Source organism: Bacillus rossius, chromosome 1 (genome assembly GCF_032445375.1).
Source record: "Bacillus rossius redtenbacheri isolate Brsri chromosome 1, Brsri_v3, whole genome shotgun sequence".
NCBI classification, from domain to species: Eukaryota; Metazoa; Arthropoda; class Insecta; order Phasmatodea; family Bacillidae; genus Bacillus; species Bacillus rossius.
In genome coordinates this window covers 266,411,718-266,433,581 of record NC_086330.1, presented here as the reverse complement: position 1 = coordinate 266,433,581, position 21,864 = coordinate 266,411,718, and the positions used below count along the sequence as shown (strand labels likewise).

General features: G+C 36.0%; 1 protein-coding gene across 11 annotated transcripts in view; it reads left to right on the top strand.

Annotated features, from left to right (window-relative positions):
* LOC134527573 (protein HGH1 homolog) overlaps positions 1-21,864 on the top strand; it is a 118,775-nt gene that overhangs the window by 96,379 nt on the left and 532 nt on the right. For all 11 annotated transcript variants that reach the window (XM_063360367.1, XM_063360373.1, XM_063360368.1 and 8 more), the window contains 3 exons: positions 2,565-2,686; positions 3,985-4,175; positions 21,703-21,836. In XM_063360367.1, the coding sequence (XP_063216437.1) occupies positions 2,565-2,686; positions 3,985-4,175; positions 21,703-21,836 (447 nt within the window). The remainder of the gene's footprint in view (positions 1-2,564; positions 2,687-3,984; positions 4,176-21,702; positions 21,837-21,864) is intronic.

The window sequence follows — 21,864 nt, the reverse complement described above, 5'->3', positions numbered from 1 at the left end:
CATACCGGCGACGCGTCGTCGCTATGACGGTAGCGAGCGAAAGAACCATGCTCGACCTGCTGGTGAATTCTAAACTGATACTAAAGTACTTGATACTTGAATAGTGTACTCGTTTGCAGTACTATATACAGGTGTGTATCAGTTACTAAGTAGCAGATTGATACTCAGTCCACAATTTGTAGAACAACTTTATTTCTTACATGATAATCTTAGACATTAAAACTGCTAGTAGCATGCCAACAGTGTCCAGTGATTTTACTGTGTTGTAATATAAATAATCAAAGTGTTTTTATTTTTATGTCTAAATTGAGACATTATTTTCCATCAAACTCTATGGAATCTGTGTATTTTTTCAAATATTTTATAATTTCTTAGTTCAAAAAGAATGATAAATATTTTTTTTCAACTTAGCCAAATTTCTTCAATCTTTGCAGCTTAACAAAATTTTAATTCTACTCATTTGTTAGTGCCAGACAAATTATAAAAGTTTATTTAAACTCAGCCAACCTCTTTAAATAATGTGCTAATCTACAATGGAAGGACTCATTTTATGCCAGGATTCTGGAAAAAAGAACATTTTTGACATCAAGATAATGTAAGTATGCAAAGTTAATGATGTGCGTGGTAAGGAGATGTTTTTCTTTAATATTAGCAGAAATTTTTTCCCAGAGATATTATATTGGAACTTACTGTAAATGTTAATCTGAATTAGGAAAGTGGTTTATTATAGAGTTGACAAGAATAAAAATGCAGTTAAAATTTCAAAGAGAAATTAATTAAAATGTACACATTGCCTACATACTTGTTTATTTCCAATAATGTCAAAAATTAACAAAATATTTGTTATTGTTTCATATTCTTGAGTATTTTTCATTATTGTTTCATATTTGTTTCATTTACAAAAATGCATATTCGCACAACCCTACTTGTTCTTGGTCTTCAATTACATTAGTGTCAGAATAACTTTCTGGTATGATAATTCTTGTTGCTGGATTTGTGTGGCGACAATGACTGTCTTCATCAGAACTGGTAGCAACTTCTTTCCTCTTGTTATTGAAAATTTGAGACTCATCATTAGACACACTGGAATCTTCACTTTGGTCTCCTTTGTCTGGAATATCCACTGCCTTCGATCGCAGCCCATAGAATGTTTTTACATCCATAATATATGAAATAAATAAATGAAAAATGTACAAATGAATATATATATGTTTATTTATATGTAAATGTGTATATATACATATATATATATATATACACTTACATATATAAATATATAAAATTATTATAAATTTGTTTTAGTAATATCTGTATAAAATAAATAAACTAAAAAACAACATTTTAAACAATTTTTTGCATGGTGTGCCATAAGTGGCACAAACTTGCTACAGCAGTAAACATATAATGTGCCATATATAGCACAAAGCCATTTTATGCAATTAGCTAAACATGAAACTTGTTACAAGCAAACTTACCTTGAATATTGTTCGCTAATACTGTAATTCAATAAAAAAAAATTTTTACATATCAAAAATTCAACATAAAACATTCGCATTGAGAAAATATTCATAGACAAAACTGCCAAACGTGGCCTACTATGGCACTTGTCACAGTAGTTCACAGTTTTCTCCACAGATGGCAGGGGCTGCCAGAAATGGTTTCTGTAGCTTGTGCCGCATATGAAATCCCATGCAGCTGCTGTCCTGGAGTAATCTCGTCTGTGGAGAAAAATCTTTGTGCCATGTGTGTCACAGTATGCAGTAGAGGGTTTTAATGATGTTGATGCAGTTGAAAACCCAGCCTTCTTGAAACAGTTGGTATTTGTTTCCTTGGTCACTAAATGCCATGTCATTGGCAGCATTGAGGTGGCTTCGAGCAGAGACGAACAGTAATTTGCTCCTTATTTTGTGTCAGTGCAGTTTTTTACTTTGAAAGTGTAGGTATTGTCAGGCAGCAGAAAATAAAGTTTTATTAGTTATACAGGTTGATTCAAAAAGACTGAACTGCTTCCATGATTAAATATTTTATTATGGAAAAATAGTAAAAAAAAATAGTGGTGTGCGGGAAAGGAAATTGAGCCCCGGGAAACATTCTGGAGGGAAAATCAGATTTCACTCAGGAAAAATCGGGAAAATACATTATAAGCTATAGAGCATGTGAGCAAACTTATTATTTCTGTAATATTTTTACCACAACAACATTAAGTTCTAAAACAAATATCATACTCGTGAGTCACAAATTTAATGAACTAAACCTAAAGAAACTAAACAATATGCATGACATTCTTTACACTTATGAGTTGTATTATCTTTAGAGAAAATGTTTGTGATCTCTTTGAAAGACAGACTTTTAATATAATGTTTTGTTTTCATGTAAGAAAACCAGTTCTTCTATATGTTGGGTGGCTAAAGACACACAGACAGGCTCACACCATTGTTGCCATATTCTGCTGTGACAAATCTGGTGCATTAAACACTGCATGCCCTTGTAGTTGGAGACAATTTATACTCTTGTGTTTTGGTAAAATTACTGCAGTTCTAATGCAGAGAAGTATTTTTTTGCAGGTTGTTGCTTGATCACAATGCCAATTATTTCGAGGTCTTCCCTCCGCTGTTGAAAGAGGAAACCTCTTCGGTGCACCACAGTGGCATAATATGTTTGATCAAGAACTGCTGTTTTGAATATGGTAAACATGTTTTTTAGGTAAAAGTACATACATAAGTTGCACGTTGCTTACGTTCCAACCTGCGTAGATAGAAGTATGTTGAACTGAAGCTAACAGCAGTCTAGCTGTGAGAACCTACCACAGTTTATAATTCATTCATCTGGTACAATAGGTAGTTTACTTTTAGAATGTTACAAGGAAGTAAATGGTCATGGATTTTACAGGCAAATCTACTTAAACAAATTTAATCATACAAACCCAAATAGGCTGCCATTTTATCCAATTTTAACATAATATTCCATAATCTGTTCTGTTTAAGACAAATCAGAGATGTAACAAAGTAAACAGCCATTACAGTAAAACCCTGTTTAAATGTTTCTGAAAAAAAAAAATAGTCCAATTAAGCAGGAAAACCTATAAAAGGGTAAATACATTTTTCAATTGAAAAATGTTAATTACATATAGCTTTATTTACAGTCTTTAAACAATTAATTTAGGGGTGTATTAAAATACAACATTGCAATTCAAACTCACTTCAAATAGTTTAATTCAAGTTATGGTAATTAGTAATCATTTGTCAGTCATGTGTGCCAAGAAGTGAATGAATGTAGTTTGTTTTAAGATGTTTTAACACCAGTGATATATCAGAATCCAATTTTCTTGTATATAATCCAATGAGTACTTTGAATATCCTTCAAATACAAATGTAGGTCTAAAGGGTCTAAAATAATATAGAAAAGATAAAATGTAAACTATGGTGTGCAAATATTCAATAATTAAATTCATTTTCACCAAGTTTCCTGAATCAATACATACTGTTAATTTAGTTACTACATAATTACATATTAAGTACATTATTTTGGGAAGTGGTAATGGGATAGGTACAAAGAAAATTACAGATAGCTCTAGCAAACTTCAAAGTTGTTAGTGTTGATCTTTTGATTTTACTACATTTACATCAATTTTTTTCTTAGAATATTTTTCCACGAATCTCAAATATTTAAGTATTAGAGATTCAAGTGTTTGAAGATTTGACCAACCTATCCTTAACTTACACTTTTAAAACTCTGCTTGGTTTATACTTTAATTATTTATCCTTTCAACACTTTTTAGAACTGTTGATATATCAATAAACTGATTCACACAATTGCAATTTCCTTTCTCTTTAACATTATGGTTCTTAGGTAAACACCACGGTATATCAGATTATTATATAGAAGTCTATTTGGTTTTTCTTTTTTTAAAGCTATCTTAGTGTTTAATCAAGATAGAAATGCTATCTGTATTTCTTGTGTTCACTGGCAGTCTCTAATATGCAGATAAACACGAATGGCTGCTGGGACCAGAGGTGGACTTGCTATCATACTTGCTGTGGCCTTTGGCTGGTCCTGAAGAGTTTGACATGGAGGATACGGAGAAGTTGCCCATTGGCTTGCAGTACCTGCCGATAGATAAGACCCGTGAACCCAAAACAGCAGTCAGGCGAATGGTGCTGGAAGCTGTCTACAAGGTATAGCATCACCAGTAATATTTAGGTTACTATACACTTGTACGTTTCACAAAGGTTTTGACATCAGACCATTGGCCTTATACCATGTCAATTGGGGTTCAATTCCTGATCAGGGTTCAAACTTGAAATTTTTGCAATTTGGAAGTTTGGCAGATACTTTGTGAGCTAGTGGGTTTTCTTTCTACATTGCCTTCTCCCTGCCTGTTTTTCCATTGATCATCCATTCTTATCTCAGGACTAGTATCCATCCATACATCAGGCATGCAAGGTGCCCGTAAGTTCTGCACCATAGGTTAAGGGGTTGAAGTGACAGCATTTATTAAATTTTTCTTTCTATGCACCTCGTACACGTTTTAAGACATTGGCTTATAGGGAAATAGCAAGCTGTGGCAGCAAATTTGTTCTCATTCCTAATGCACAGATGGATCTATACTAATTAATCGGAAACTAAAGTTAACTTTGTTACTCTGTCTTCCTAATAGAAAGGGCGGGGGGGGAGGTTCTTGATACGTGATTTTAAGAGGAGGAGGTTGGCAGCACTCTAAAGACCCCAAATGTCCCAGGTATTATGGTAAATTATCTGTAAGGGCGTAAAATATATTTTTAATCTTAGGGCTTAAAAATATTATGGTATGAGATTGCAAATTATTGAATACATACCATATCATTGGTACACATGCCAACAAAATTATCGCACATATATAATTTTTTTAGAAATAACAATCAACTCCCGTTTATCCGACGGCGGATTATCCAATTTGCGGCTTAACTGGCAGTTTTTTTAAGAAAGAATAATTTTAAACAGATAGTAACTTTTCGGTCACGCCGACTGCTGTGGTGCGCGATTTTCCAATGCTGTTGGATGACTGAGATAAAAAAAGGTCTGCACCTTTTCTGTTTACGCGCTTCGATTCCTACCCCTCTCCCGTGAGTCATCTGGCTGACACAGCGCTGTGTTGTAGGCTGTACAGTCGTAGTCAATATTGAGTTTCATCAGTCGTGCGCGCAAGATGGCTACTTCCAAACGTAAACGAGTTGTTTTAACAATTGAACAAAAAACAGCCGGTGTTAAATAAACTGGAAACTGGTACTTCGGTTAGCCAGCTTTCAAAGATGTATGGTATTGGGGAATCTACAATACGGGATTTGTGAAGTAACAAAGCTACCATAATTGCCTATGCAAGTGCTTCAGACTCTATGAGCGCGATGAAGAAGAGGAAAACTATGAAAACAGCAACGTACGAAGAACTCGATAAAACTATGTTTGAATGGTTTAGTCAGAAAAGAGCCGAAGATACTCAAGTGTCCGTTGTATTTGTGCAGAACAAGCAAATAAGTTTTTTGAAGATCTTGAGATGGAGGGAGAATTCAATGCTTCCTCAGGTTGGTTAACCAGGTTTAAGCAGCGCCACAGCATACAAGAAATTGTGATTCAGGGTGAGAAGTTAAGTGCTGATACATCAGCAGCAAGATATTTTTGTAATGAATTTGAAGAATTTATTGAAACAGAAAATTTACAGCCTGAACAAATCTATAATGCAGACAAGACGGGTTTGTATTGGAAATGCCTTCCTTCCAGGACACTAGCTTTTGAAGCTGAGCGTAGTGCACCGGGCCACAAGTCCAGCAAAGAATGTTTGACGGCCATGTGTTGTGCAAATGCTACCGGCGCTCACAAAGTAAAACTCTGTGTAATAGGCAAGGCAAAAAAACCACGCTCTTTCAAAGGGACTGAGAAAACAAATTTGCCTGTCTCATATTTTAATCTAAAGGGAGCATGGATGGATCGACAAATTTTTAAAACTTGGTTTGATCACAGTTTTGTGCCACAAGTGCGGGAGCACTTACAATCAAAAGGCCTACCACTCAAACCTGTGTTGCTACTAGACAATGCGCCATCACATCCTAGTGCAGAAGTTTTTAAATCAGACGATGGGCAAATATTCGTCAAATATATGCCACCTAATGTGACGTCTCTCATTCAACCCATGGAGGGGTTATTACAACAATGAAGAAACTGTACAGGGGCAGTATTCTTAGGCGACACTCCAACGAGGGTGCTGATCTTAAGACATTCGGGAAGAAGTTAACTGTACTGGATGCAATTTATGAAATTTCAAAAGCATGGAATTTAATCCAGTGTACAACCATCACTAAATCATAGAAGAAAATTTTCCCTGACATTGAAATTGAAGACTTCACAGGGTTTGAGGATGACGAATTTTCCGCAGAGAAGTTAGCGGCTTCTTTACGTCGCATGGAAGGGTGGGAGAATGTTGACAGTGATTGCATCACGGAATGGTTTGAAATGGACTGTACTCTGCCAGGTTACGAGATGTTGAGCGGCACAGAGATATTGCGACGCGCCCAAGGTCACACGGGAGAAACATATGACAGTGTTCCTGACGATAGTGATGGCGACCTGATTCCACAGAAGCGTATTACACACTCAGCAGCTCTGGAATGGGCTGATAATTTGCTGGATTATTTAGAGCAGGAAGATGATACACTATTGTCAGACAAACTTACCTTAAGAAAAATTCGTAGCACGATTAGAAGAAAAGAAAGCACATCGCAAAAACAAAAGTCTATTACAGATTTTTTTCAATAAAGTAGCCTGTATTGTGTAGCGTACATAACAGCTGTACAGTAGACTGTACCCCTACTACACCACGTACATGCATTTATGTTTACATATTTGCCAATTGTATTTGTGTAGGCCTAAAGAATTTTTGAATGTTTGAGATGTGTATTTTTGCATGTTTTTTAATGCTTTAAAATGCCTATAAATTAACATTCTATCTTTCCTCAATTCTTGTTTACATTACATATTCATATCCACATACCGACATACGTACACGACCATACGTATTTGTATAAACATACTCAAGACAAACACGTGGGCTAATAGGCCGAGATTTTTTCGCCTGAAGCATTTTACTTAAATGCACTCGACTGTACCTCATTTCTTATTCCAAACGGCCGGAAAGTCAACAGAAAATTACATTGTGTGCACCAAATGTAAGTAAAATGAGTGTCTATGTAATGTTTATTTGACAGTAATGAGATGTGAAAGTGAATCATGCATCTACCCCACACAGTTTGTTCGTTTGTTTTATTGCATTTGTTATACTTTTTTCTTACATAACTATAAAGATATTTAACAATTGCATAAATTAGTACGTACAATTTCATATAATGATATTGTCGCGGGGGAAAAAAAGAGAAAGAAGGATCGTAAGCCGTAAGCATCCAAATGTTACGGGGGGAGAGCATCGTAGCTCATGACATTTAAAAACACTCGCTTGCTGGCTTCATACTTTACGAAAGGCATTACTCACAATTTCTCTTAAATTCATAAAATCCTTTAATGTACCTTGGATCGAAGTTAATAGGTTCGTCATCCCGTACAGGATGTCTGGGGAGAGAGCTGAACTAAGGAGATTGTGCAAAATAACATAATACTAAATTAAAATGATTTTATTCTTAAAGTCAAATAATCCAAATCAGTCCTTATGAACATTTACAAAGCGGGATTAAAATTTACAACAACAATCTCTTCATTACTTCCTTAACTAATGAACGACCTTACAAGAGAGAAAGAGAAAGCTTCACTAAGCTCTTCCCTAATCCTTCCGATTACATCTTAATTTATAATTAAAATTAAGACAATGATAATTCTATACTCACATTTTCCAATAAGCCTTTCTTGATTGATTACTTAAAAACTAACGTAGGGGCCTCTCCTGCCCTTGAAAACCCGAACGACCATTACATTTTAAAAACTAGGACTCTAACTAATCGTGACCTCTGACGAGAGACCTAGCTCCCGCCAGAGTCAGCTTGAAGACGATTACATGGCAATCTAAACTTACGAACTAAACGACTCGTTTCCACAGACGACGACCATAGCCTCCGCCTGAGTGAGCCCAGAGCTACCACTCACTTGCGCTTAAATTTGTGCGCACCGCCTCGCCTAGCATAACAAACGCTCGTTATTGAAGCCAAATTTACTAAACAACTAACTTGGACATCTGGGAAGGCTACCACCCTCTACCCCGACGTGCAGGCCACACCGTGCGGCTTGTTACGACAGCGCGCCCCAGTAACTGCGGCCCGTGGCTGCGCCAGCGCGCGGCCGAACAAACAACAAAAAAAAATCTGCAAGCCCGCAGCGCGCCGTGCCGGCCCCGTGCCCCAATTACATGGTCACGCCACTTGCGCTGACGAGTGAACAGAGCAGACAGCCCAGAGTCCCGTCAGTAAAGTCCCTAAATTTGATTTTCAACAACCCTGAAAAATTTCGAACCTCGACATAATCCTCCCCTCACAGAGCTCGAGCCCCATCGAGCTACCTCAAAACTACAAAGTGTATTTTCTCCATCAAACCATAACTATAAATTCCTCCTTTCACAAAAATAATAATTTTCTTAGTTCCTTACTTTCTGAACATACATCTAATTTCTGCATTATATCAATTTAAAACATCAAGTATTCATTAAAATTAAAATGTAAAACTTTTATCTGGATATTTCTCATAGGTACATTCAGAGGCTCGAGTTCTCAATACCAAAGAAAAATTGTTCTATTAGTGAAGCTCTCTTTTCAAATTAAATGAATTTACTTAATTTCTCAGTATTTGTTAAATTATTTTATAAAACAATAATGTAAGAATTCTTGATAATTTTTTTTTTTCCGTTTTCGTTCATCACAATACTTCTTTTACTTTTAAAAAAAATTAAGTGTCCTTACAAAATGATCAGTGTTTCAAATTAATTAAACTCTTATCTCATGAAGGTTGGTGCAACTCCTCAAGTCAGTGTTGTCGAGAAGAGTAGCTCCCTGGGCTGGCCATCAACAAACACCACTCAACTCCAACAGCTACTGGACTGGCTTCCAGGGCAGCTCAGATCTTCTCCCCACATCTGCTTCGGAGTTGAGCCATCCTCATCACGAACAGATTACAATTCTGAAACATCATCAACTGGCATTACCAACATGCCTTACAAATACAGAACTAACAACTAAACTGCAATCTATGGTCAAGGATGCAAACACAAAAAAAAAAAAAATTAATTAATTCAACTGCTAACATAAAGTATCCCACCCTTAGCATAATCTAATCATGCAAATAATTTCATAGGAAAAACTTAAGGAAGGGAAACATGAGCTCCCATGATTTTCCCTAACTCTTGAGTCTTGATCTTCTCTAGACAGCATCAAATAGTCACCACAAAGTAACTGGGTTGAAGGTCACTTCACATGACCCACCCATAACCTCTTCTACTCTTCTTTTCTCCTGGGGGCAACCACAATGCCCACCAATCTCTCTCCATGGTGCCGAACCAGCTATCCCATGAGAGTAAACAACGAAGTCAATAGAAGCTCAGAGGGGAAACACCACTCTCTGGCTTGTCAAGCAATAAAACAGTTTTATCTTCTTCTTCTTCTTCTTCTTCCAAGTAAAAATATCTGATTAACTTTGCTACTACTCTTCCAAACAATAATTAAGTGTTCATCAATTATCTTCATGAAAAAACATTCTAACTTATAATAAGTCTTCCTTTTTCTTCTTATTTTTTTTCTGTTAGATGTAATAGAAGGCCATGTTAGGGAGGTTATAGGGAAAAAGAGTGGCCAATTCCCACCCCATCACCCACCTAGATCATGACTATCTTAAATTTTAAACTTTCTATTTCAAACAAATTAAAAAAAAACATTTTTATTCAAACTTATAAATTATACTTACTTTTCCTTCAGAACCTCAAAAGCAAATCACTAATTCTAACTGAAACTGTGATTTACTGCATCCTTGTTCTATCCGATCAGTTTGTTTATAACCTTTCTTGTAAAGTATAAAATTTTCAAACATTACTATAAAAAAAATTTAAATTCTAGTATCCTTGAGTTAAAATTAAATTTACTATTTCTTAGCTTGAAATAATTTAAGTTTTCAGAACCCTTTCATTGTCTAATCCACAACACTTAAAATCAACTCAAAACACAAATCATAAAAATCAGTAAGATCATCTACCTATCCGAACTGTTACCTAAAATTGTTAATAAACATTTATACTAAGCTATTATCTTTAAATTCCAACGTAAACGAGGTTTTAAAAAAAAACTCCTAACCCCTCTGTAAATAAAGAAAATTAACTTTAAAATTAAACTTAAGGTATTAGTTCTCTTTGACAGCAACCACAACACACTAGTTCCATTACAGTATAACATACAAAGTTCTGTAAAGAATGTTTATAGCAAAAAGAACTCCAGTTGCTGTCTTCCAAAAAAAATAAAATTTTACATGACCTTATTAATCTTCACTTGTAAGTCCATGGCTGCCAGCATTCTCTTCTCTTGAATCTTCAGTATTGGTTCTTGTTTCAGTAATCTTGCATCTTGTCTCTCGAACTCTTGCAATCTTGTAAACTGTACTGATGCTCAGCTCATCTTAAGGGATCTGTAACAGTTTCAAATACATGCTAAGTTACATAATTTCTATGTTATCTTTGGTCTTAAAAAATTGTATTATTAGTACACATTACCCTAAAACAACATTATTATTTATTGTTTATTACTTAAAAAAAAATTCTTTACCATAAAACCCTCTTTTTTTCCATTAGGCATACTTATTTTACTTCTTCTTAATTACATTCTGCTTCACATGTTAATCCTAACTTAAGACCTACCCTCTATTTATTATTTATTACATCCATTATTTATGTTACCATAAGATTAAGTTTCTACTACTTCCTATCAAAGACATTCTTTCTCAAAAAAACTTCTCATGACTCATAACTTAACACAATAAACAAACTTTTACTCTAGACTTAACTTATTATGGATTCTTAGTTACTTAATTTCTATATGCAAACTTTAGTACTTACTTAAAAAAACTACCTATTTTTCTCTACCTCTTAATCTCTTTCCATTATTACAATAATAATGTTACTTTGGATTTTTTAACTTTCTTCTTTTTTCTTTTCCTTAAATTAGACATCTCATAACAACAAAAATTCTGCCTATACTCTTCTTATGGGTGTCCAACCCAACAACAAAATTTCAAATTTCTCAAGTTTCCCTATATTTAAATTCTGCAATGCAAATCCCCTCTGTGGTGCCTGTACCCTTTTAGGCCTACCACCTTCTCCTTATCATCATGACAACTCTTATTCCTCGGGGTCTGTCTTCCCTGTTACGAATAAAATTTCTCAAAAAAAAACAAATTAAAAACAAATTTATTATTTTAAGAAAATCAAAAATTTAACATTGAATTTACTATGGAGCCTGGAAATTCAAATGTGCCACAGCAGCTAACATGACTAAATCCCATGGAACCCCAGGTTTACCTAACCTGTGCCCAAAAAAAATTTAAGCACACCAGGCTTTCTCTGCACTGGTTTTACAGCATCACACACTATTTAGGGCCCCTGATCTGCAATCAGTCCCAAGGAGTTTTCCCACAACCCCTCTCTACACAAGCGCCTACCGCATTCGTCTCTAATGGCTATCGGTTTTACGGCATTCTTTTGGGATCCGACCATCAAGTTAAGGCTAACAGAACACTAAACCTCCAAAATTCCAAAATAATGTAAATCAATTAAATTTTTCTCTCTATTTTCTTAAAATCAAAAAAAAAATTCAAACATGCCAAGCAACTTCCAAAAAAATATTCATAATCTTATCTTCAACCAATAAAAAATAAAAATAAATAGATTACTCTATTTTCTCCTTAATAACTGTAAACCAATATCATGTCATGAATTTAACTAGGCTTACTGACTCTTAATCATAAAATCTTATTCTTCCTAATTAATAAACAACCAATATCCTTAAAATCTTACTGTATCTCTCACACAGTTAAACTCCACTGGCTGAATATCTCAATAAAATATGAAAACAATTATCTAAACTCTTAAAGAAACTCCTCCCCAATTATTTAACTTACTTCACATTATTTTATTTCATTACTTAAAACACCTTTCTCAAAAAAATTAATTCACTTAGCTCCCTTCCATTAATAACTTAATAAACTTTCTCATAAATAAATTTATTAAAATTCAATTTGACACTTAGGCAGGTACACTAGCTCACTACAGCAATATTTCTCATTTCCTTCCTTTCTAACTGAATCCAATTTCTTACTTAACCCACAGGGAATTTACCTCCTGAACAACCAAAAATTTCGCTGTAGTGCCTATCTGCTATAGGCCTACTACACAGGGGACTCTAACCCCACCAACAAAATTCATTGAAATGGTACCTTATCCCATACAGGATAACCACTTCGGTACTACACTACAAACAACTCAGGGTTCTCCCGACCCTTAATCCCGTAGCCAGCCCATCTCCTATGGGTCTGCTCTACAGTTCTCTCGTCCCTACTTTCCCAGGGACACAACACCTCACATTAGGGTCCCTCGCCTTCCCTTGGAGTCAATTCCCTCTACACACAAATAAACTATCCTTACACTTTTCTCAATGCTTATCCATTTTATTGTGTACCGCCTTACTATCTGTTTACAAATCCCAAAAATTATTTTTAAAACAGAGGTAGAATTTAACTAACAAAAACATAAACAACTTACAACGAAACACTTCTAACCTAGACATCATACACTCCTTAAAATAAATTACTTACATACTGAAAGTTCCTCTTCTCCTAAAACACACTTAAATTTAAATTATTAAACAATAGTCTATTTTTTTATCGCTAAGTTACCGTACAGCTGATCAAAACAAGGTCACGGCCTGTCCACGTCTCCGTATGAGATAGTGACGTCACCGAATTCTGTCAGGTCCGCCAACCATCGCTTGTCGCTTCTTCCGTTCTCAGCTAGGTTGCAGCACCTCCCTGTCACGTGTTCACTCTGCAGCCGTGTCCACTGACGTGTCGTTACTGAAACAACTCTCAATATTTTTCTAATTAAAACACATCATCACTATAAATTCTATAACTATGTTTTAAATAAACTCTCGGGTTATCTCAATTCCTTTCTAACGTTTTTCTTTCCCTCGACTGATTTAATTCGTATGTCTCGTCTCCTATGCGCACGACAACAAAACAAACTTCTCTTGAAAATAAATCCTATTTTCCGTCTCAATTATTCTAGTCCTTTCCAGATTGTCCTTTAAAATTTATGCCAACTTTAAAAAAAAAAAAAAAAACCAGAAATGTTCTTAACCAGTAATTAAAATAAAAGGAACAACTTATAAACTAAATTTAGTAACATAATGAAGATACAGTAGAATCCCGCCGATGCGACCCCCCTCTGATGCGTCCATTCCGTTTATACGACGGTTTTTTGAGAAACCGTGAAAAATTTGAGCAGAGAAAGTCGAAAATTTGAATAAAATCGGCTGAAAAACTAGTCTGTTACACTTTGTTGGGCGCTGTGTGTTCATGTTTATCTTGGCGAGCACTGTACTGTAAGCAGGCAGGCATACAAAAAATGGCTAAAAATAGATACCACCCCTCTAGACTGTCCACGCTAGCCAATGCCGGTAAACTGCGCACGTAGATGCTGTGATTTAAGTGTGCGTGAGAGATAAGATAAAGAAGGTGAAGAGGGCGAGACCTGCCAGCCAATATATTTGTGGGAGGGGGAGACAGATAAAAGAGAGCGAGCCCTGCAGCAAGCGGAAGTGGTCAAGGTCGACATTTACCGTCACACTCTCGCTAGCCAACGATGCTGCTGGTGGCCAGCCTCACACACACACACGCGCGTACGCACGGCGCATGCTCACTGCTTAGTCACAAAGTAGTGTTCAAGGCCGACCGAGATTGCCCGAGCCTGAAAAGTTTGGACAGTTATCCACCTGAGCCCGTCCGAAGTCAAATTTTGCTGCCCGACCATGCCTAACTGACACGCAGGCCTAGTGCCTAAACAACTTACTGCCTGCCCAAGTCGGCAAACACATTTACTTTGCTACGTTCCATCGTGAGCCAGTGAATAAAATACAAGTGTCTGTGTCGCCAAACAGTGGCATCGCGAGTAGATGCGTGCTCAGCCAGCAGCTTCGCTCTCCTTCCCCTCACTAACCCGTCTGCACCCCTCCCCTTCTATACTTACCCTACTTCTCACATTCCTGCACGTCAGCCGGACGGACCAGAGCGATAAGCGCCGCCAGACCACCCGTCACGTACATACTGCTATTGTCACGGGATGCAACCTTTCAAACGCCACACTAATACAGCCCGCAAGAGACATAATAAACCTAATAAAAAGTTATCATTTCAACACTAAATCGTCTGATTTTTCTATACAAAGATGGCGTAAATGGACATGTTGCACTGTGTTGAAATTTTTTTTTCTCGTCAATGGGAGCTCCAATATTGCTCTAGGGTATGGTTTTTTTTGGGAGACATCATGCTATTTAAATACTGTAATATGAATTTAAAAAGTTGTCTTTTTTACATCATAGACTATTTGAATATGAAATTTATTCGAACAAAGGTGATTTTTTACGTATTTAGGTATATATTTGGGGGGGGGGGGAGGGATTGACCAGAATTCTCTATTGCGACCATTCCGTTTATAAGTCCGTGAGGGGTCGCATCAGCGGGATTCTACTGTACTAATTAAATAAATAAGGTAACCATAAATAACCACTGTCTACGTCACACAAGATATACACTAAAAATGTTATTTACTACAACAATGTATTTGCTTTTTGTATTTTACCATGTGTCATACATGACATACTTAACCACACAATTTTTTTTTTCTCTGATAGCATGTGCATCAAGTGCAATATGTTTAAATACACTTTTTCTGTTAGGAACATTACTTGGCTATTAAATAAAACATAAAAATGTATCAAATTAAACATTTATTAGAAAAAAAACATAAAAAATCACATAGTCTCTGCATTAAATCATAAAAATGGCATAAAAAATTAACAACATTTCTTTTACATATAAAGTCTATAATATTTTTCTTGTTACTATAAACTAGACACATTTGGCTCTGGAAAAAACATTAACAGTTATATTTGAATTCTAATCCTAATGAGATCATTCGTTATCGGAATCAGTACAATTTTGGCACATCAATTTAGCATGTTTTTTTACATATTGCTGTATTACACCTAAAGCAACCGTTCAGGGTCTTCCTATCTTTGTTCCTGGGACAGAAAGAACGTCTCTGAGATCTTCTCATGCGACATTTCATGCACACGATTCCTAATATCTTGCAGTATATGTGGGTTGTCTTTTCTTTTTCTAATTTGCTCTTCGATCAGCGAAAGTCCCAATTGTTTTATGAATTTCTTTTTAAGATTATTTTTCTCTCTTTCTTTTTAGTTCTACATATGGATAATAAATGCATTTATACCAGCATGGTTTAACATCGAAAAAAAATTGTCAGAGGCCAGTGTTTACAGTTACGGGAAACATTGTATGTTCTTGAAAGTTTAACAACATCACTTCCGCTCTTGGTAGAATTGTAAAAAGTTATAATAGATGGTTTCCTTTGATCACCACTTTCCGAATCCACTTCATCATTATGATGTAATGAGGACATCATGTGTACACATTTTCGTGGCGTTGGTTTGTATGATTCAATAGTTGTATCTTTTTGAAAACAGAACAAAGATGATTTTTCTTCACGTCTTTCTTTGAACTGAAGTGGAATGCATGTCTTATTTGATCTTATAGTACCAACAGCATTCTATTTATGGTTTTTGAGCAAATTTCAGTTGTTTCATAGATCATGAAAAAATTATCCATAGTTATGTTTCTTCCAGACCCAGACGTGCATCGTACTAAACGGTCGACGACATCAAACGGCTTGTTACTTACTGCATATGGTCTGACTGCTTACCGCAATATATTTCTAGGGTCAGTGTATAAAACGTCTTCGCATCCACTAGAGCATAAATTTTCAAACCATACTGGCCAGTTTTGATGAAATGTATTGGCGAAAGGCATATATTCCTCTAAATGCTACGAGTTCTTCATTGATAGTCAAATATTCAAATGGTGTATAGGCATCCTGACAGATTTTTACAAATATATCAAAAACTTTGCGGATTGGTGCCAAGTGATTGATCGCTGCTCTTGCCGTCCGGGTCAAAACTTCATCGAATCTAAATTTATTCACCAAAAATGAAAATCTGTGTCTGGTTATTGTCATCCTAAATATTTCGATTCCGGTACCATCATTACACCATAAATCAAGGCTATTTTGCCTCCCAGATCTAAATAAACGAGCCAAGAATAATTACCTAAACACTGTTTTCAATTCAGATTTGCTAGTTTTGCTATATGTTGGGTTAGATTGAGAGTTCTCCATTCTTGAAGAAATCTTCTGGTTTATATAATGTAGAACTTTATCAACAATCTCGTCAATGAAAAAGATCTTGAAGTATTCCAAGTGGGTTGTTTTATTTTGAGCTGCAATTTTACAATCAGGAAAATGTGTTATTAGGTTTTCGGCCCTTTGTTTGTTTCAAGAATTTGCGCAAGAATTTGAAAGTTAAGGTTTTTATGTATTCGATAAAGCCAAGCGTATCCTAATGTGCAAATACTGTAACCAAAGAATTGAATGGCAACGGAGAGACACCTGCGTGAAACACTGCACTAACAGTGGAACACACAAAGAAAAAAGGACGGCTGCTTTAAGTAGTGGGTCAGGAATTAAACGGCAGTTGTCTGTGCTTCTACTTCGGCAACTAAGATGGCAAAACTTGACAAGAAAGAATTTATTTGTGCAAAGACGAAAGCTTTCATGAGTGCGAATGTTCCGCTAGAGAAATTGGATCATCCGTCTCTAAGGGAGTGGTTTACTACATACATTCAATTATCAGGTGCTTTACCCAAAGTAGAATCACTACGGCAGAATTATGTTCCACTTGTACAAGAGCAACAAGAATATCATATTAAAGAGTGCCTTCTGAGGAAAGAAAATCGCAGTGTTCTGCGATGAAATGACAGTCTGTATTCATAGTACCTATTGTTAAAAACAATGGCAAATTCTTCAGAGCTGAGGCCACTTGTGGCGGCCTCAGTCGTCTTGGATATTATTATTATTATTATTATTTTGCGTAAAGTTTATTCTAAGATGATTAAATTTTTTATAACACTATTTATGTCCTTATATTATTTAATGGTGTATTTTAATATTTATTTATTGTAACTTTTTAATAGTATACTTGGTTTATTTTACATTAAGTACTCTTACTCTGTAGTGGGATGTACGAGAAGTAACGAGAACGATCTAGCGGAGTGAGGGGTGGTAGCAGAGGAGGGGGGTGACGTCAGCTGACGTGACGAGTGGGAGGCGGCTGCCAGCTGTTTGCGAAGGGAGTGTGTTTTTGACCGTCGGCCGCGGAACTGCTCGTGAATGTAGGAATCGCATCCCAGCCATGGGGAAGTTGTGTTACGTTACGTGAACAAGAATTAACGGCAATATGACGGTAATGCCATGGCACATTTGGCGAAGTGAAAAAAAGTGGTGGTACACGAGCGCGCGATGGTGTGGGGCTAGTGCACGGGCCACAGAAGCATTGCGCTGCTAGAGGCGCAAATAGTGAGTGGGGTTTACGCCCGACCCCAGGAGTCTCCGGCTTCAGAGGTATGCTTCAGTACCAAGTAAGTGTGAGAACTGGATTTTAGTACTTTATTTTCCCGGCTGGTATGATTTACAGAAGATGTGTATTGAAAACAGAGTGCGGTGACGGGATTTAGTGGTTGGATTATATAGGATGAAGAACGTCATAATTTCGATTCCTTCCCCCTCCTCCGTAATAGACTTTTTTGGGACTTTGGATTAGAATTAATTATTCTGCAAGAATGTCTGTAAACCAATGTCGTTACACTGTGAATGTAATTATACCAATTTAAATGATACCTAGAATTTACCTTTTAAGTCCCTTTGCCTTTTTACGGTATTTTAGTTTGAGCATCAGTGGTTTGGTAATTCATTATTATACTTATCACGATAGAGTTTCCAGGACTGTCGGTAAATTTAGTATGCCAATATATTTTTTTTGCACACTTGCCAAATGTTAGACCAGTCGATGCGCGTCTGTTAAACTTAATTTCTTTACACTCTCAGTATCAGTATGTCAGTGGTGACGCGTACGCGGGACTGGCGTGGTGAGTGCGGACGTGTGCAACTAACCCGGTATAAGGGGAGTTGGCCACAGAGCAAGACCTTTTCATTGGATCTGTTTCTGTCTTGAAATCATCTACAGCGACTGAATGCTCAAGGGCACTTCTAGACTGTTTCAGAAAATTTGAAATGAAGTATGACGACATTGTCTGCATTGTGAGTGATAGTGCACGCTATATGACAAGGTGCATTAACTCAATGAAAGTTCTTATATCAGAAGAACTGTTGCATGTGCAATGCTGGGACCACAAACTCAGTATTATTCAGTCTGTATGGCCACAAGCACTGCCGGAATTGAATGAATGCATTGCAAAGACTAAGCAGCTATTTCAAAATACTCACAATAGGAAACACAACTGTCACCTTCTTGAAAGAAAAGTATCCTGAGGGGGAGAAAGCCAGAAATCTGTTTCCATCACCCATACTGACTAGATGGAATTCATGGTTTTTTGCAGTTAAGTACAATGTTGATTATCTTGTTGATGTAGTGGAATATGTTGTATCCACATTAGATCTGTCAGTTTCAGCAGTTGATTACTTCAAGAGTTTGTCACAGTCTGCTATTAATGTTATAATTTGCCAAGCCACTTTTGTAATTTAGCATTTTGAGCAACTTTCAAATTACATAGTGGAACTGTAATCTGGCAAGAAACCAATGGTGCATAAATTGTGTGGCAAACTTGGTGACCTCAAGAACAGTTTTGAGTTGCTGGCAGATGGCATCATGGGTGACAAGACGACAATTATCAAAACACTTCCGTCTGTTCGGTCAGGTGAGGTGAAAGCTCAGTTAAGGAGCCTAGGTGCAAAGTGTCTCACAAAATTGAATGAGTTAGTCTTGCAAGATCCAGCTCGTGAGTGTTTTAAGAGCTTGGGTTTGACTTGCGCAATATTATCAGTAATATTGCTGATGATAAACTTCATGCTTTGACACAAAAAGTACCACTGCTCAAAGAAAACAGTAAATTAGACTTCCTGAAAGGCTACAAACTACTTCAAGAATCAATGAAGAAGCAAGACTCTGGAAGCATCCTTGATGTTGTCTTAGGACTGATAGAGGAGCATCCAGTTTTTGCAACATTGGCAGCAAATGTTTTGTGGATGCCAGTGACCAATGTTGACTGTGAACGTGCTTTTTCAGCTTATGGTAATGTATTAACAGACAAAAGATGCAACTTGACACCCATGTAAACATCATATTTTAATTAGCGTTATGTTGTTATTGTACTTTTCATATTTTTTTGCCCTTTGTGTTTTGTACTGCTGGTGAGTAACTTTTAGAAGTTCTTATACAATATAGCCCACTTTTACTCTTGTGCATTTTTGTTTGTGTAAAATGTGGTTTTGTTTACAAGATTGCTACATACAGCCACTTTTTTTAACCAAAAATTTTCAGTAAATAATATATAGGCCAATTTTTTTTCACCGCTTTTGCAACGAAATATAATAAAATTCAAAGCCTCAATATACAGAAACAGTTCAATTTTTATACCGAAATCTGTCATTCTTATTTACCACAAAATAGGGTCTCTAATTATGACTATTCTTTAGTGAAAGTATAGTAAGTTAATGAAAGTGTTGTTGTCACCATACATCATGAAGTCATAAATAAGTCCAGATACTCAAGCCCTTACAAAAGTTTAGAAACTCAATTTTTTTTATCAGTGTCTGTTCTAGCTTTTGTACCTTATTAAGGTACTATCATCTCATCTATGAAATAAAAACTTTTTAGAGTTAAATTTCAAACAGCAATCCTTGACAATGTCAAGCAGAGGCCTGATCTTGATATACCTGTTATTATTCATGTTCTCATTAGTTACAAAGTTACATTACTTATTATTTGTTGATACCTCTTGAGTGTCATTAGGGTTGCAATTTTTTCATACCTAAGTTCACGTGACCTCAAGGTAGCAAGGTCAATGTTGATATTATGAGTCTAAAACAGAAAAAGGGATGCAATAGTTATAAAGAAAATTCTTGATATAGTAAGTGTTAAGTATACTTCTACACTGTCAATACACAAGTTGTGGAACCCATTCTGATGAAATTATATTATAAAATATGTAAACTAGCCCCACGTTGGGCGCCAAATTGATTCTGTAAACTATCTTTACATAAAGTTAAAAAAAAATTTTAATAACAAACACAATTAAGAATGTTATGGATTTTGGCGCCTTGTATTATGGTTAACATAACCTAGTTGTCATTAATGAAAACACAAAAAGGTTGTTAGTCATAACAATAAAAAAAATATGTATTTTATAATGAATAATTGACAGGTGTAACATACATGACCTTAGTAACAGCTTTCTCGAGTAAACCCGAAACAAAACAATTATTTCAAACCTCGGTTCTGTTGTGGGCACATGTAACAAAACATTCATCAATTTTCGAATGTCATTTTCAGTAATTATGTTTATTATTTGGCTCCAGCTAGTCAGGCACGAAACCCTGACTCCCAAGATCACTGGACCTGTGTGTGACAGTTTGCTGATATGACGTTTAAATCCAATAAAATTACTGAAGACACGTTAATCTCTTATTACGTGAGAGATACTAAGAATGTTTGCTGGGACGTAATTACCGACGTACGGCGTTAATGTTGTTAATGCAGCCGGCCATATCTGAATCCTGGTATAAGGCATAAAGATTCTAAACCTTATATTTCACGGTAAAGTTGTTCCCATGCACTGCATTCATTTACCGATGTAAACGGTAATTAACTCTTGAGTTTAGCTACAGCTTCGTAGCTACACTCGACGCTGATCTGCTGAAAATAGCAGAATTCTACACGGGAATTAACGCAGAATTACTCCATCTTCCTGGCGTAAGGATTACACTCCTTTTTCTATATATTTAAATTTTGCATTGTCTGCACTCGTCAACCAATCCAAACGTCGATGCTAGGCGTCTTTGTTCCAATTGGCCAATTAGAATGTTATTGTACACTGAATTTTTGGACACAACGTAGCATTGTTTATTTGATGCGTCGTCATGGCAACGTCCGAGGCCGCTGGCGTCCGTGACCACGCCAAACAAAACACTGCCGAAAGTCCGGGAAACGACACAAAATAAAACAAATGAACATCATAACCGTTGCAGTGAACTTGTAAATACCGTAGTATTACATAGTGTTAAGTATACTTCTACACAGTCAGTACACAAATTAAGGGGTTATTACCATATACCATAATTTTGATTCCTTCACCTATGTCCCTGACAAGTATTTTTATTCTAATGTATTCTAGACAAGAATATTTTTATGAATTTAAGTTAATTTTAATATTTGTGATTCTTAGATAAATATTAATATAAATTAAATAGTTTTTGCACATGTTTACTAATTTTATTTTCATTTGAATTTGTGTGTGTCTTCAGTAGTTATTATTATATGTACTGTTTGTTTTCAGTTGTGTGCAAGGAAGCTAACACGTGAGATATTAAGGGCCAAAAATGCCTATGTTATCTTGCGTGAATATGAGAAATGGGAGGAAGATCTAGAACTCTCTGACATGGTGTCAGTAGTTGTCAACTTATTGATTCAGTGAGTATCAACATTTTTTTGTTTTGTT